Source organism: Symsagittifera roscoffensis, chromosome 7 (genome assembly GCF_963678635.1).
Source record: "Symsagittifera roscoffensis chromosome 7, txSymRosc1.1, whole genome shotgun sequence".
In the NCBI taxonomy this organism is placed as follows: Eukaryota; Metazoa; Xenacoelomorpha; order Acoela; family Convolutidae; genus Symsagittifera; species Symsagittifera roscoffensis.
The window spans coordinates 48,307,530-48,323,996 of record NC_087068.1 but is presented as its reverse complement, the minus strand read 5'-3'; the positions used below and the strand labels follow the sequence as shown (position 1 = coordinate 48,323,996).

General features: G+C 38.2%; 2 protein-coding genes across 2 annotated transcripts in view; both read right to left on the bottom strand.

Moving 5' to 3' along the window:
• Positions 1-5,691, bottom strand: part of LOC134851318 (protein disulfide-isomerase TMX3-like) — a 36,992-nt gene extending 31,301 nt beyond the window's left edge. Inside the window, exon 1 of the mRNA XM_063867347.1 lies at positions 5,161-5,691. Within this exon, the coding sequence (XP_063723417.1) occupies positions 5,161-5,343 (183 nt within the window). The 5' untranslated portion in view covers positions 5,344-5,691. The remainder of the gene's footprint in view (positions 1-5,160) is intronic.
• Positions 5,692-8,420: 2,729 nt separating this feature from the next.
• On the bottom strand, positions 8,421-15,113 carry LOC134850933 (cytoskeleton-associated protein 5-like). Its single transcript, XM_063866754.1, has one exon. The coding sequence runs from the start codon at positions 15,067-15,069 to the stop codon at positions 8,749-8,751; it is 6,321 nt and encodes a 2,106-aa protein (XP_063722824.1). The 5' UTR covers positions 15,070-15,113; the 3' UTR covers positions 8,421-8,748.
• Between the last annotated feature and the right edge of the window lie 1,354 nt (positions 15,114-16,467).

Below are 16,467 nucleotides of genomic sequence, written 5' to 3'. Positions count from 1 at the left end.
TTAACCATTGCAATATACGATATAGCTTAAACATGCAAAAATATTATTTTGAAAAAGCTTAACCATGGCGAGATAGTGAAGCCCGCATTTAAATAAATAACAATAGACTTCTCTTTTTTCAACTCTCAAATTTTTCAAACCATTTTTCAACTTTTGAAAATCACGTAAAAATTGCTTTGATTTCAATTTTTTTTACACAGGCGAAGCTGCACTTTCGCAAACACTTGCGAGAACACGACCAAATAGCAGCTCTATCAAGTGAAATAAGAAAAGGCAGAAATAAGTCTCGAATTAGCAAAAACTCGGCTACATGTAGGATTCGAATCTGCGACCTACTGCAATCAAGAGATTTTGAGTCTCACGCACTACCAACTCAGCCACGCAAGCTTAACAACCGACAAACACTAGTCACGAATAAAGCAGCAACAAATGCTAATAACTTGCCAATGCGATTCAACAGAAGTGGCGTCAAATACAAATTGACTCAGTTTAGCTTGTAAAAATTTGGAATATAACTAACTGAAGGCATCCAAATTAACTTAGCATATAACATATCGCAAAGCATAAAGCCGCATTATGTATAAATTATGTATTTCAAAAAATTACCAGATATATTGATTTGGAAAAATTCTGAAATCGAGTTTTCATTATTGTATTGTTATGTTGTTTGAAAAAAAAATTTCGGTTCATTTGCTGAATGAGCACAGAGGCGAAGCTGCGTTTCGCAAACACTTACAAGAACACGACCGAAAAGTAGATCTATCAAGTTGAATAAGAAAAGTAGAAATAAGCCTCGAATTAGCAAAAACTCGGCTATGCGTTAGATTCGATTCTGCGACCTACTGCAATCAAATGATTTTGAATCTCACGCACTATTCCTCAGCCACTCAAGCTTAATAACCGACAAACACTAGTCATGAATAAAGCAGCTATATATGCTAACAAATTGCCAATGCGCTTCAGCAGCAAATACAAATAGACTCAGTGTTGCGATAATTTGGAATATAACAAACTTAAGGCATCCAAATTTATTTTGCATGTAACAAATCGCAAAGCATAAAGCCATACATTAAGTATAAATTATGCATTTCGAAAAATTGCGAGATAATTTGAGTTAGAAAACTTCTGAAATCGAGTTTTTAATATTGAGACGTTATTTGAAACAAATAGCTCTTTTCGGTTCATTTTATGAATTAAAAATGCATCAACTGGGTTAATTTATTTTTATTCGAATGCAAAAGCACATGCTATCAAAAAGCTGTAAAGGTGCCCCACCAATATTTGTGACTTAGGTTGGAAAAAAAGAAGGTTCGCACTAATACACTAACTTCACAAGTGTAAAAATGCATCAACTGTGTAAACTTATTACTATTCGAATGTCAAAGCACATGCTATCAAAAAGTTGTAATAGTACCCTAAAAGTGGCCCCAATAATTGCGACTAAACTTGGAAAAAAAGAAGATTCGTACAAATACACTGCTTCGCAACTGTAATGATTGACACTTTTTAAAACCCTTAAGTAAATCCACTGTCGGAACTAAGTCATTGACATTTTTCCGCGCCAGTTCCGCCTTCCTAATTTGGTATCGTAATTTGGCTTCGTCTTAGTATGTATGAACGTGAATTGATTTTAAAATAAATAAAAACAAAAAATCAAATGCTATCGTGATCAAATATTTAAAATAAAATTAAGTACTTGGTATCGTAAGTTTAAAATAAATTCAAAAACACATAAACACAGCTAAACTGCAATTTGCAAACACAAGCAAGGAAACGAAAAAAAAGCAGCTCTAAATAAGAAAACGTAAAGATAAATCTTCATATATAAAAAATGTGTGGCGGATTCAAAACACCGACCTGTAAACTAGGAGTCTCACGTCCTTGCATCTGTATCATGGTCGGTTGATAATCGCAAAACCTAACTACCAAAAGCAGAGAACACATGCTATTAAACTACAACTGCTACACGTTGTGATTATAGCGAAAGGGCCGCCAAATGAGCACTTTTATTTGCGAGTTAGGTTGAATGAAAATGATTCGCACTATGACACTAAGCTGGCTAGCTGGTTTGTGTAAAACGTGATAAATAATTTCGTTCCTTAAACCTTTTAAATTTACTACTTGTTGGATTTGTTGACATAATTTCGATGGTCCGAACATTATATACCTCTTAAAATACCTGCCTATCTTGTTTTTATTAATCAAATTCTATAACTAAACAAGGATAACCGCTTACTGTGCAAGTAGCCTGAATGTTCCAGCCACAGTCTTAAAAATACAAAAATAATTTTTCAAATTGGTGTTTTTTATGCATGTTGTGATAAAAAGATTTGAAGGAAAAAGAGAACTTAGGCATATTTATAGTCATAGTAAAATAGGTCAATTATAAAACAGTTTTTTTTGCAGATATGATTAGAATTTTCAAGATTTTGGATCCCAAAATTGCGCTAAAAGCTCCAAAAACAACCTTTATTTGAGTGAAACAACGTTTTCACAGCCTAATTTATGCTTATATATGCTACTTTAAGCCTAGACGGTCAACTTATTAGCTGGAAATTAGACCAAAAACCAAAAACTTCAAAACGGTTTTTCTGAACACTGTGAAAAAATTTTAGAAAACTTTTAATTTCACTCAAATCACGACTAAAAGGTCTTTAACCCAGTCCGATCATTATTTGTGGTACCTGATTTTTCGTGGAAAACAAAAAACAAAAAACTGAAACACACCCAATTACAAAATTCCTCCCCATTTTCAACAGTTAAAATGTCTGTAACTCTTTGATGTTCTATCTCCTAAGTCGAGCAACAAGAGGAGAAAAAGGTGAAACAAAATTGAACTTTGAGTTATTGCTGTGCTGTTGGAAAATTATAACTTGGGAACATTTATGACAATTGCTATCTCCAAACATGCATCGTTAACACTAGACCGGTCGAAATTGAGTCTGAAGAGGCCATTAAGCTTTTTAAAAAATTTTAAAGCATTTATCCGAAGAAAAACGTTTATGATTCAGCGGTGCAAGCTATCTTTCGAAACAAAACCGATAAGCTGGATATTTGTGCCAAAAAACTTTCCATCTGAAAATCGGTCAATCAAAGCTGTGCAACAACATTGAACATTTTTGAACTTTCTAAATTCGAAAGTAACATCCTCTTAAAGATTTTCGATTTTCATGATTAATATATGATTAAGTCCTTTTTGATAAATTTAAAGCTTTATTTGAGAAACCTGAAAAACTAGTAGTCTTTCTCATTTCGCACAAAAATCTAAAAACTTTATTACACTTTCGAAACTAGAAGTCGTCATGTTTTTCGTAACTTTAAAACTCTGGCTTTTCAAAGAAGAAAATGGAATTAAAAAAAAATTCAAATTTGAACGTGAACAAATTTTAAGACTTTTTTATGAAAATAATATAATCACGACATATACAAGTGTCTTTCACTACGTTTAACGCCACTTAAAAAAAAACAAATTTTTACCTCGCGAAAAACCATTTTGTTGCTGAGCAAAGGTAAATTAAGGACGTAACTTCACAATAAGTTTGAACTACAGTTGCATATAATACAAGGACAGTAGCCGAGCGTATACACAGTGTTTTCCAGCAGGTTCGGCGCAGGTTTTAACCCCACCTAGGTCGTTTCCTTTATAAAAACTCAAATATGAGCCGACCTTGACGGAACATAAAATATATCATCCGTAACCGGGTTCAAGCCCCTCAAAAACATTTCCTGGTTTTAGTAGCTATTTAAACTAGTTCATAAACCGGCCTTGGCCGATCTTCTTGACAGGTTTTCGTCTGTCAAAACCATGTTTTGCCAAAATTGTGAACGCTCTCACACGCTCAAAATCGGTGCTAATTCAACTTGTCTTTATTGAATATGTATTAACTGTATATGTAAGATTACCGAAAATCTGGTTGACCTGATAAAACTTCGCAGATCGCAGAAAATAATTGACTAGTCATTTTTTTGGGTGTTAAGGCTATCCTTTTTCGATTAAATTTCGATGTTCTGTGAGCCAAAACCTGTCCGGTTAAAAATGACAAAGGCAGTCCAAGCATTGCGCGACATGGGCCAATATCACAAAAGAGAACACAGAAAACAACAAAATAAGGCAATTATTCTGATCAAAAGTATGCCAGAAATCCACGTGACATAAACTAGTCGACAAAATTAAGCGCAAATTTCGCATTTTACTCTGTAAAATGCCTGTTTTCAATGTACATTTTTAACAATAATGCCTTCAAAATTCAATAAAATTTTTACATAGACCAAGAGCAAAACATCAGAGCAACCCTCTACGAAACCATCAATAATTGGTTTTATTGACTTACCAATGTAATCCGGGTTTGAAAATGCCAGTTTTCCTCATCTGCACTAAGTTTTTTACTTCGCGTGAATAAGTGACTAACGTCTGAGTTAAGTAAAAATTTCACACTGATTGCTTCCTTTCTAGCCGAGAATGTTTCACGTTGCATGAGCAAATTTTCTACTCCGCTGATTCAAGAAAGATTTCAATACGATGCAAAACTTAGTGCAGATGAGGACAACTGGCATTTTCAGACCCGGATTACATTGGTAAGTAATTAAAACCAAATATTGATGGTTTCGTAGAGGGTTGCTCTGATGTTTTGCTCTTGGTCTATGTAAAAATTTTATTGAATTTTGAAGGCAATATTGTTAAAAATGTACATTGAAAACAGGCATTTTACAGAGTAAAATGCGAAATTTGCGCTTAATTTTGTCGACTAGTTTATGTCACGTGGATTTCTGGCATACTTTTGATCAGAATAATTGCCTTATTTTGTTGTTTTCTGTGTTCTCTTTTGTGATATTGGCCCATGTCGCGCAATGCTTGGACTGCCTTTGTCATTCTTAACCGGACAGGTTTTGGCTCACAGAACATCGAAATTTAATCGAAAAAGGATAGCCTTAACACCCAAAAAAATGACTAGTCAATTATTTTGTACATTGACAATTATTTTGTACATCAAAAATGTACATTGAAAACAGGCATTTTACAGAGTAAAATCTAGAATTTGCGCTTAATTTTGTCCACTAGTGTAACTTAACAACAAGAATTTACTCACTGCCCTAAAGTTTACGATTTACAATTTTGCGATAATTAAGTACAAGTCCGTACGATATTTCAAAGTGACTGACCTTCTTGCAGTAGCCGCACCACGGAGCATAGAACTTGACAAACCACATGCCCCCTTGCTCCTTCTTAGTCAACAACTCACTCCCCATCTCCAAGACATTTCCCATGCAATCAACCGGTCCAGGTGTGATCAAACAAATTATCACGATTGCCACCAAAATAAACGAAATCAGTTCACGATTCATTTTGTCACGTCGCTCTTTTTCTGATTTTTTGATGGACGGACTGCTCTTGTTACTTACTCAAAACTTCTGATGATCGCTGATGTTGTTGTTGTTTTCTCTGAAGTACCTGATGATCGATGCTGCTGTTTTCTTCTATTTTTGAAATGATGTTTATTCTCCTACTTTAAGTAGATAATGAAACACATGCAGCAGAGCGGATTGTAAAGACGCTGAAGGATGGTTTACCAGCAGTATAAAAAATTATTGCGTTTTCCTGTTGGGAAAAACAGCATTAATGAGAGCTACATTGACATTGACGTTGCTTATTGAGGTAGCAGAAGTAGTATGAAGTATCACTACTGCATTTACGCTCTAAAAAAGCCAATTAAACTTAATTTGAATGACGAAATTAAACAAATGAAAATTTACACAAATGAAATTAAACATGAATGTAAACAATCTATGAAAATGTATATGAAAGGACTATCAAGGGAAAAACATGGCAATAAGATAGTTTTCAATAATAATGTTGTTCTGCTCTTGGTTCATCCACTGTGCTAATATAGAAAAAAACATATAGAAAAAAAAGACAAGAGTTATTTAACATATAGTCATTTAACAAACATCCTGGAAACTAGTACTGAGCGCAATCATAGCATTTCAAGCTTGCGAATAGAAAATGTGACAGAAATGATTATGTCAAGAAAAGAGTGAAAGTTTTGGAGAAATAAAAGAAAAATCTAATTTCAGAAAATGGGACATAACCACCTGCATTAAACAAGCTTTAACTACTGAGCCGATACTACTTTGGTAGATGCCCGTTGAGCAGAAAACAAAAAATTGCCATGAGCTTTTGATGCCATGAGCTTTAGAGCGATTGAGTTTTAAAAATTGAATTTTTTTCACCACCATCCCGCCGAAAAACTCAAAATGATTAATTTTCAACTTTAAAATATGTAAAATAAGCTGACGAACCCGTTGAAACATAAATGAAAACCATTCGGAAGAATTTAAAAAATTTAAAAATTACCAACTCAGGTTTTCAAAGTCCAAGTTAATAAAAATTACAAATAACAAAACAACTGTCAATTATTATAAAAACTGATTAAAATCAGAATAAAATACCATACTTTGGAAACAAAGCAGAGAAAAAATGAGAAGTTAAACAAAAGTCCGACAACTCAAGTTTTCCCAGAAAAAAATCTATTTCATAGATAGTGAAAAAAACAAGGTCAGACCGGGATTCGAATTTCATAACTTCAGAAGAATCTTATAAGTTGTTTAGGTTCAATAACAAAGCAAGTTCAATTTCTTAAGAATTTACAGGAAAAATTGTTAACGGGATAAAAATCTTTGACCCGATTACAATTCACTTGCTCTCGCTGAAAAAAAAAACTAAAATAATAAGATACGAAACTAAAACAACTAATAAAACTTAAATTCAAAGCTTCAAACCGAAAAAAAACTGCACATACCAAATTATTAAATGGTCAAAAACAAAAACCACCCAGTAATTTCACTAAATTTTTAGCATTAGAGAGCTTACTTCAAAATGATGCGCAGAACGAAAAACAGTAAAAAATTAGCTCTAAATAAGAAACACCGGTAAAAAAATTATCCTCAAAGACCATGTGCCAACTAGAGATCAAACCAGCTGAAAATAACAGAAGAACTAGATTGCCGAACAACTCGATTCTAAATTGAGGAAACGTTTTCGGAATTCAGATCACGACTATAAGGCTAATATGCTACCACACTTGACTTGCTTTCCTTGAGGTCAAACTTGGAGCAACAATCGAACAGAGAACGACTAGTTTTAAGAATGAATAATGGGACTTCAAATAATTTATTGGCAGAGGCAAATCACCATTTTAAAAAACTGATGCAACAGACTTTAGACAAATTAGCGAACTAGAAATAAAAACTGCGGAGCGAATTTGGAAAATAACAAAACATTTTGCTTATAGTTAAAACCGATGCCAGGAAGAAAACAGCAAAAAAAAACTCGCTCTAGATAAGAAAAAAACCGATAAAGAAATTATCCTTCAAAATACAATGCGGCAGCTGGGGATGAAACCCAAAATTTATAGCTTCTTAGATTACGATAAATCCAAGAAAATTAAAAACACGGTGCAAACAAAACGGCATATAGATAAAGCGGCATAAAATCTAGCTAGCATTCGGAGATACACACAATTTTATCTACATTTATGTTCAGCGTATTGAAGAGCCAAAATTCTGCTCCCGATGAGCCGAAAGTTTGCCAATGACTTTCATCGATCAAGATAAAAGACAATCAGAACATCAAAATTTACGTAGCAATCGCAAGTAGTGAACGCTTGCTCCGCTTCGTTTTGCTGTGCTTGCCTTCTGCACGAGTTTTTAAGCGCACGTCAATCAGTGTTTGCCAATAATCAGTAATCATCAAACTCGACAGTTTCTCGGTTAATCGAATGTGTGGCTATTTGGTCAATAACATAGTCGAATGTGTTTTGCTAGAGCAGCTGTGGCCTTCGGTCACGGTTGGGGGGGGGGGGTCCAGTGTCATCGGCCTCTTCAAAGTGGGACCGGCTGCGGCAAAATGGATGACATCTCCCTCCCCCACGGTTGGTCCTGCACTGAGCAGAACCGGAGGCTAATAAAAAAATGTGTTTTCTGTGTTTCAAAATCCATTATCATTGGCTTAGAGTCCCGCAAAGGTGTCTCATATACAATATGCTGTTTTATCTATATGCCGTTTTTACGGTCCCCTAAAAACGACTGACATGTATCAAAGCGAAAAACACTCATAATTCGTATTACGTGCAAATACTGAGAAAATTATCATTAGTCAAAAATTTTCTTTAGAACAAAAAATTGCATAGGCTACAGAATCTTTCGTCAATGAGCTGAAGAGCTCGTATGTTGATTTTTCACCTTTCCCAGAGTGGATAAAGGGCCTTAAAAACAATGAAAAAATTGGAACTTAACAACTGAGTAAATATTTCAGTTTGAGTAAATATTTCAGTTTGCATAACTTGTGTTTGCATGACCGTTATCAGAAAACTGAATTTTCAATGACTACTAAAAGCATTTGAGTAACTCTAAGTCAAAACTGCTCTTGGTAAAAATTTATTGAAAATCGAATCGAATCAAATCAATTAATCGTGAAAAGCAAATGGGCATTTTCTAATTAAAGCAAAATAGCTGCACAATTCTAAACTGAGTTGACAATTATTCTTCAGACTGACAAAATCCTGGATGAGATTAATGTTAGCAAATAGGACGACAAATTGAAACTTTGTTTAAAAGTCTGAGTCAAAAGTTTAAAATATTCCCGTTAATTTCCGAAAATAAGTTATAATATGTTAATCTTAATTTATACATACCACACACCGGAAAAATCACAATAAACAGTGTAACGCTAGCCTCACATTGTACAGTTTATTAATTCAAGTTCGATCTCATTTTGATCATTTCCAGGCGCTTTCTAAACTCATCAACATCCACCGACATTGAAGTACTTGATGATCCAGCCTGAGCTGACTTTTTAGATGACATAACCGAAGTGTTGGGAACATTCTGAGCGTCTTCGTCATTGTTGATCCCAATCGCTGTTTTAGTTCGCATCATTACATTGTCTTGTGAGTTCAAATCAACTGACTTCGATTGTAGTTGATTGTTACTGTTGGTTATTGCACTGCTTTTATTCATAAGCGGACCTCGTTGTAAATTTCCATTAGCCATGATTTCTGAATTCGTAAACGCGTATTTGCTTGCATCAGTTGAGCCTTGCCGAGACAAAACTTCACGTTCCCATGTTACCATAGTGTCTTTCATTTTCTGAACCAGCTGTTTGTAATGTTCCACTGATTTCGGCTCCCCTTCGGCGCTAAAAGGTTTATCTTTTGGCCATTTTCTGATTTTATCTCTTGGTTTTTCGTAGCAAGGGTTATCGATTACATTTTTGACCCATCTTGCAATATGAGGCTCCAAAACTGTGATGAACTTAGCCGTATCGACATTCGGATTCGCAAGTTTGAATCTGAGAAATTTGAAACAAGCGTCTTGAGGGTTCCCATTTCTGTATTTAGCCACGAGATCCTGAATGGTTTCATCGTGAGTTTTAGAGAGACCCGTGATATCTTCGCCTTTGCTGTGACCGTTAGTTGTTGCTTTAGCAGCAGGAATCTTGGAAGACTTGAAACTATCGAGGATTTTTTTAACATATCTCTCGACTTCTGATTCCTTGTTGTTTGGAATCTGTTGGACCAGTTCCAGTACCGCGACTCCTTTGGACTTTGTGATCCAGAACAAAAGAGTCTTTACTGTTCTTACTGGTTGATCCCATTGTTTGTTAGTCCAGAAGGAGCTAGGGAACTCCTTCAAAAAGTGATGACACTCGATGACGATTGGCAACTGATCATAGTTCACATATTCGTGGTCCAATGATCGCATCGCTCGCCAACAACTTTTTAGAGTACATTGAAGAACCTTGTCAGCCTTTTGAACTCCACTGAACTTATCAGGCAAAGACTGCCTCATGATTTTCAGGCATGAACAAATTACGTCACTCAATATTCCGTTGTCAATAACATCACAACTTAAACAGTTGATCGATTTTTTGTACATATCAGATTCGGGTAATTGCGCCAAAACATCGTCAAAGGAAGTCGCAAATAGCTCCGTTATCAAGGCACATAATTCGTCTCTGGGTACCGTATGCGCCAATCTTTGTACCTTGAAGAGACTCAACAAGACATCGATTATGAGGAGTATCAATTTCTGACATGACTCAAGCTTATCTGGTTGGTGCAACGCTGTGACCAGATGATGAGTTACGCACATTTTCAGCTGAAGGGTGGTGGAAGCAACTAACTTCTGGACATCGGAGGCCTGGAACAACACGTTCCGATCTTGGTCTTTCAAAAGGGTTGCAATCTGGCTTAAACTCTCGCTGCTTTTACTCAAATCAGAATCAGTTACAGAGCTCAAAATAACTCCTAGAGTCTCTGAAACTTCGTTCGATCCTGTCAACATTGACAGCTTAGCATGATTGGATGATCTGGACTTTACTGTATAGCTTGGAATCGGTTCTCTAAGAAGGGCTTCAACTTCCGGATTCGAATACAACTTAGGCATAGACGGGATTGGTTTTCGATCTCTTTCGATTTCTTCGAAATCGAGTTTGAAATACTTATTATTTATCAGTCTGTTATTCGGATTGAGAGGTTGGACGTCATTAGCTGGAGCGGTTTGAGGTCTGTTGAACAGCGCTTCTTCCTCCTGGTCCAAAGCATTGTCAGCTCTAACCGACTGTGAAACAGTAGCTATCTGTCTCGCACTTGCAGGTGCTGCTGATTTAGAACCTGGAGCTACACTTTTGATCCCTTTAACTTGGTTCATCCCCACCAGCTTATCCTGCACTGGCTCTACAGTAACATTCACATTAGTATTCGCTTTCAAACTGCGCTTTATTCTCTCATCTAACATACTTTGTTGTTTCTCGGGAAGGTTTCCAACCCACTTTTTGGTTTGTTCTTCTCCTACCAAACTAACAGCTAGTGTTAAAAATCCCAGAGCTGAGTTACGTACTGTATTGTCTTTATCGCCAATCATAGCTGCAATTTCTTTCACCGCTTTTGCTTGCGACGGATGGCAGATGATCAGGCCCAGACTTTCAACCAGACCTGTCATCGCTTCTAGACATTCACTCCTTCCTCTTGCATTTTTCTGTTTGGTTCCGTCCATTAAGAAAGAGAAAATCTTGTTGGGTGGGTACAAAATATGAGAAAACTTGACGATAGCTTGCACTTTCTTTCTGATTTCTTCTTTCGGATCACCGATTCTTTGCATGATCATGTAAGGGAAGAACGACTGCGCTTCTAAGTCAGAAAGAACCAGTGAATCCATTGAACACTCTTTGAACACTGCCAAACTCAAGTCCAGTACTTTCAAAATAACTGTTGTGTTTGTGTCAAATAGACGCAAACTGAACCATTTCAACAGCACATCGCTGTTAGCACATATAACCTCGTTGTTCTGTGGTAGACAAAAATCGGCTAGAACCTGCATCGCCTGAATATGATACTTGAAATCGGCGTGAAACAGTAATCCATGTATGGACTTGCTGCAGATAGGGGCCATTTGCTCATTCAGCTGTTGAAGATGCTCTTTAGTTGGGGCAGTGAAATTCCATCTCAAAACTTTGTGACTGTTCTCATCTTTGAGCCGCTGCTCCTTCGATTCTTTTCCCTTTCCTTTAGTCAAAGGAGGACTCAAGTCTTCTTCTTCAACCTGTTTTGACTTGCCAGGAGCTGTGCTTTGTCGTGACCTTGCAGTTGACGCTCGGGTTCCTTTCGGTTTTCCTGTTCCAGTTGATTTCTTACTTTCGCCTCCTCCTCCTCCTCCGCCACCCCCAGTGTCCGATTCCACGTCGCTTCCTCCAGGCGATGACGGCAGTTCGAGCTGTTTTGAAGCGGTGCTTGGTTTAGATCCTGGTTTCGAAGCAACTGATTTTGCCGGCCCTGAAGCCGACGGTTCCACGACTGGAGGCGCTGCAGCTGGAGGTTTGAATTTTCCTTTTATATCAGGGATATTTGGTCTCATTCCTTCTAGAATCTTCGCGATTGCTTGTTGACTAGTAGGCGAGAGCTTGGAAGTTTGTCGGAATACCTTATCGTATCCGATGTGACCTAGGAACATCAAACAGGCTGCTTGAGCCGCTTTCCTAACATCCGCATTCCTGTCCTCGAGAGCGTTGAAAACGGGAGTCAGGCACGGAAGTAAATCGGGAACTGGCAGCGGTTTAGAAAGACCCATTTGTTTTTCGAGCCATGCTAGCAGACCCATTTTGAGATTGACGTTATTGCTCTTCAGCGCCGTAAACACAATTTCATCCTCAAACACAAGAGCCAGAGGACAATTGGAAGCCCAAGCATCTAAACATTTATTACACGATTGTCTTACTGAAGGCTTCGAGTCGCTCAAACTATTGAATAAAGCTGCCGCGAAGGTTTTGAAGTGTTGTTTGCAGCCTTTTGGTCCCAAAGCTGTCGCGAGTTCCTCGCAAATTCCAGCAGTACTCGAAACCAACAGCTTGTTCGAATCTGCTAGCCTTTTACAAAGCGCAGCTGGTAAATCGCCCAAGGTAGGAGTAACAAAAGCTGCTTGCTTTATGATAGTTTGAACTTCTTGCAAACCCTCTTCACGTATTTTCCATTTACTGTCGGCTAATTTTGCGAGAAGCTCCTCCGTGACTTTCGAACTGATGTCGGTTCTCGGCATTAAGTCCTCCGGTTCCTCTTCCTCCGCGGGTTGGCCCAACGCTCCTCCGTCGCCTTCAGTACCTTCTGCGATCTTAATACCTCTAGTCGGGGTTTCTGGTTTCTCGTCCTTGACCTTTTCGAACTCGGCGTCAATAACTTGTAATGTTGTTGCTTTTTCACTTTCAAACAATGCTCTGATTTGTGGACCCACGTAGATGTGCATAATTCCTGCTAGCGTTATCGCACCCTGACGAACCTGTTGATTGCTAGCGAGCAGGCAGGTTTTAATCTTTTCTGTCATTGACTTTGGATTCAGACCTTTAAATCCGAAAAGCCGAATATTTTCCGCGACCCAATTGAAGGCTTCACTTTGATTTTTAGGATTCTTCTGCGCCATGGCCAGTGTTAGAACATCCTCGGCCACTATCGGAAATCCGACTTTCTCAGCTATTTCAGTTAAAGCAGTTTTCGCTTGATTTCCCGACTTAATATCTCCCAGCTTGTCCACAATCGGCTGAGAGCAGCCCTGCCACGTTGTTTTCGAGAATTTTCCCAGACGTGCAATTTCTGCAACAAGAGTGAACTTCTGAATCATGACGTTGAAATTTGTTTCTTTGAATTTATTCTTTCCTCCAATGATTCGAACCAATGCTTGGCAGGGCATCTTTTCGGGTTCCATCAGAACTAGTTTCTTTTTCACTTCTTCCATAGCTTCTTGTCGTTCTTTCCAATTAGCACTGTCCATTTTCTTGCGAATATCCTCAACAAAAAGCTCTTCCCTGATATTTTCAACAGCTCCGTCGTCTAACTCCCGCTCAATAACCTCTTTAGGTGCCTCTTTAGCCACTGGTTTTTTCTTCGCTGCAGCGGACCCACCGGCTTTTGAAGCACCGCCTCGAGCACTTCCGGGAGCGGTTTTTGGAGGAGCAGCCGCCACAGGAGCGGCGGGTGTCTCAACAGCTTTTTTGCCCTCTTCGCTTTCCGGCTTAGCGATCAGTTTTTCATAAGTCTCTTTGATTTTATCCAGTTTCAACTTGTCAATGTCACTTATAAACGGCATAATGATCTTCTCTCCGGCTAGCTTCCAGATTGAAGCTATTAATTCGTAACAGGCATCGCGAATCTCAGGCTGGGATTCATCCATGCGCTTCTTCAATACGGGCATCAGCTGTTTAATCAAAGACTTGGGAACTTCAGCTGGTTTTGCCACATCCAAGATATATCGCTTGAACACCAGTAAGCTTTCTGTTTTGACGTTCGGACTTTTGCTTTCACATTGCTCCAGAAAATCTTCCATGAAAGATTCCAGTTTATTTGTTTTGATGACAGCGTCCCCTGCTAAACGCAAGGAGTCAACAACTGCTTGTTTCTTTTCTCGGAACCGCTCCAAAATAGCACCGAATACGAAACTTGAGTAAGTAGAGAACTTTTTTCGAAGTCCATTGGCAAGCGCTGCAACACATTCAGCAGCCACGATGACCACCATGACATTCGAATCTTTCGAAATGATTTTCTTCATAGCGCGAACAATGTCGCCATAATCTCCGGGTTGTAATTTAGGTGCGGACGCTAGCGTCTTGAACCCTGTCAGAGCATCTTTTCTAATGGACCACTTCTTTTCCTCGAGTTGTGTCAAGAAGTCCGCAGGCACTTGCGATAGGATATCAACAGGTTCCATAAACTCGTAGGGGTCAACAACCTCGACAGGCGCGACCGGAGCTCCGGGGTCACCTGAGGATGAAGTGGCTCCTGCTTTAGCTGCAGCAGCCGCTTCAATTTTAGCACGATAATCGGCCTGGGATCTGAGGAACCTGGTCGGCAAGGGAGGAGCTACGGTGCCTATTTTTGCCCATTCCTCCTCCAGTTCTTTCAAGGCAAGAGGGGGTATCCCATTTAAGGCTTGTTTAACAGCCATGTTAACCCACTTGTACATTTCAATCGCGAGTTGCTTCGCTTCATCTCGGACAACTTTGTCTTTGTGCAGGAACAGAGCTGGCATGATTTTCAAGAGGGGTTTAATGCCGACAACTTTGTTGCCAAAAGCAGCAAGGGCTTCTCGAACCGTTGAAACTGCGGCTACGACATTTTTGGGTGTTTTGTGGGAGAAAGCTTTGCTCAGTTCCTCGATGACAATTTCCTGCTTCTCGATTTCAATATACATTAACAATATTTCCACTGATTTCTCTTTCGCTTTTGGTCTCGCCCCCAGACCTTTGGCAACAACGCCAGAAACCACCTCGCTGGCAGTTTTACCGGCGCATGACGCGTTTTCTACGAACACAGCAATGGCTTCCAATCCTTTTTCCTGTGCAAAAGCATTAGCATCTACCGCTAGATTTTTCATGTAGTGCTGAAATTTTGCGAATTCGGGTGATTTTTCGTCGGCCATTTCGAATATTTTCTTGAGCTGTTCGTATCCATCCATTCTGGCTTTCCACATTTTGTGTTGAATCTTCTCCTCGGTGGGAAGTTTCCGCCAGGCATCTTCATCATCTCCCATTGTGAACAGAGCTCAATCGTAGGGGCAATCGAGGGGACTATACAATAACTGAAAACACAAAGCAGGTTATAGGAAAAGTCACACATATATTAGAAATCAATTCCTTTTCAGAACCAACGATGGTGAAGTGGCTAAGTGTCTGCCTCTTAGTCGAGAGGTCTGTGGTTCTAGGCTTATCAAGACCCGTGCTCGTGTTGCCAGCGTCTGAGGCAAAAATTGTCAGCCCGTAAAATAATCAAAAAATTTCAAGTAGTAACTTAACCAGGGCGCACCAGCAGTTTTAGGTAACAAATTGATCAGCTCTCGTTTATTGGTCGATTCACACTAGAATACAAGTGCCGTATCTTTAAAAAATCTGTTATCTCTTCACCTCCAGCTTCAGGTCTACCACAGCCTGACCGATTTCGGCTGCAATAGTGGTACCACGTGATAGTTCTAGACGCAAAAAAACGACCTTGAGTTGCAAAAACAGAGCTTCGCTCAACGAAATAACTCAGTCTGGAATGTGGGGAAATAAGAGAAATTGACTAATCTTAGACAGGCTGCAAAGCCTTTCATAGATCCTCTGCGAATCGCAGGAACGACAATTAATTAATTATTTATTTATTTTTACAACAAAGGAACAGTAGTTTTACCTCGAATGCAATACAGAAAAAAAAAGGATTTGAATTTTAGATTTGAAATGTGATTTAGATTCTTTTTTTTAAGTTTACCGATTACCGGAAACTATTTCTTTGAAAGAAACAATGAAGTTTAAATATTTGTCTTCATATTATTCGTAATAGCTAAATTCATTTTTTAAAGGCACATTTTAGGTAAAGGATAAAAAAAAAAACTGGTTCAAACAACAACACCCGGTTGCTGTGCAAACACAAGGACTTGTTCCGACCAAATCAAAAAGCCCAGAACTACTTGAGATTTTTTTAAATGCATCATTTTTTTAAAATATTTTCATTTTTAATCGAGTGAAGAGTGAACGCATAAAAAATTCGCTCTATAATGGATCTTTGACAGTGGATCTTTGACAGTGGATCTCTTTGGAAACCTATCAGCAAAACTTCTGATCGAAGAAAACTCTGTTAAATGATTTTCCTTCCATGTCTCGCTTTGGTGAAAAAAAAGTACGAGTGCTCACGATTCAAGTTTCTTAACACATCAATAGAACATTCTGCGATAGTTTGACAGTATGATTTGATGTGAATAAAAGAAAAGTTATTTTAATTAAAACTTACAGAAGAGTTAAAACAAGCAATCATTTTTGTCGTTAAATGATTAATTTGAGCCAACTTGATTAATTACTTGTTTATCTATGGCCAACATCTTACGGGCCTTGTGCCTAGCGTTGATGCTAGGTGGACAAAAAAATTTTGCTATAAAAAATTATTGCTGTAAATGTCA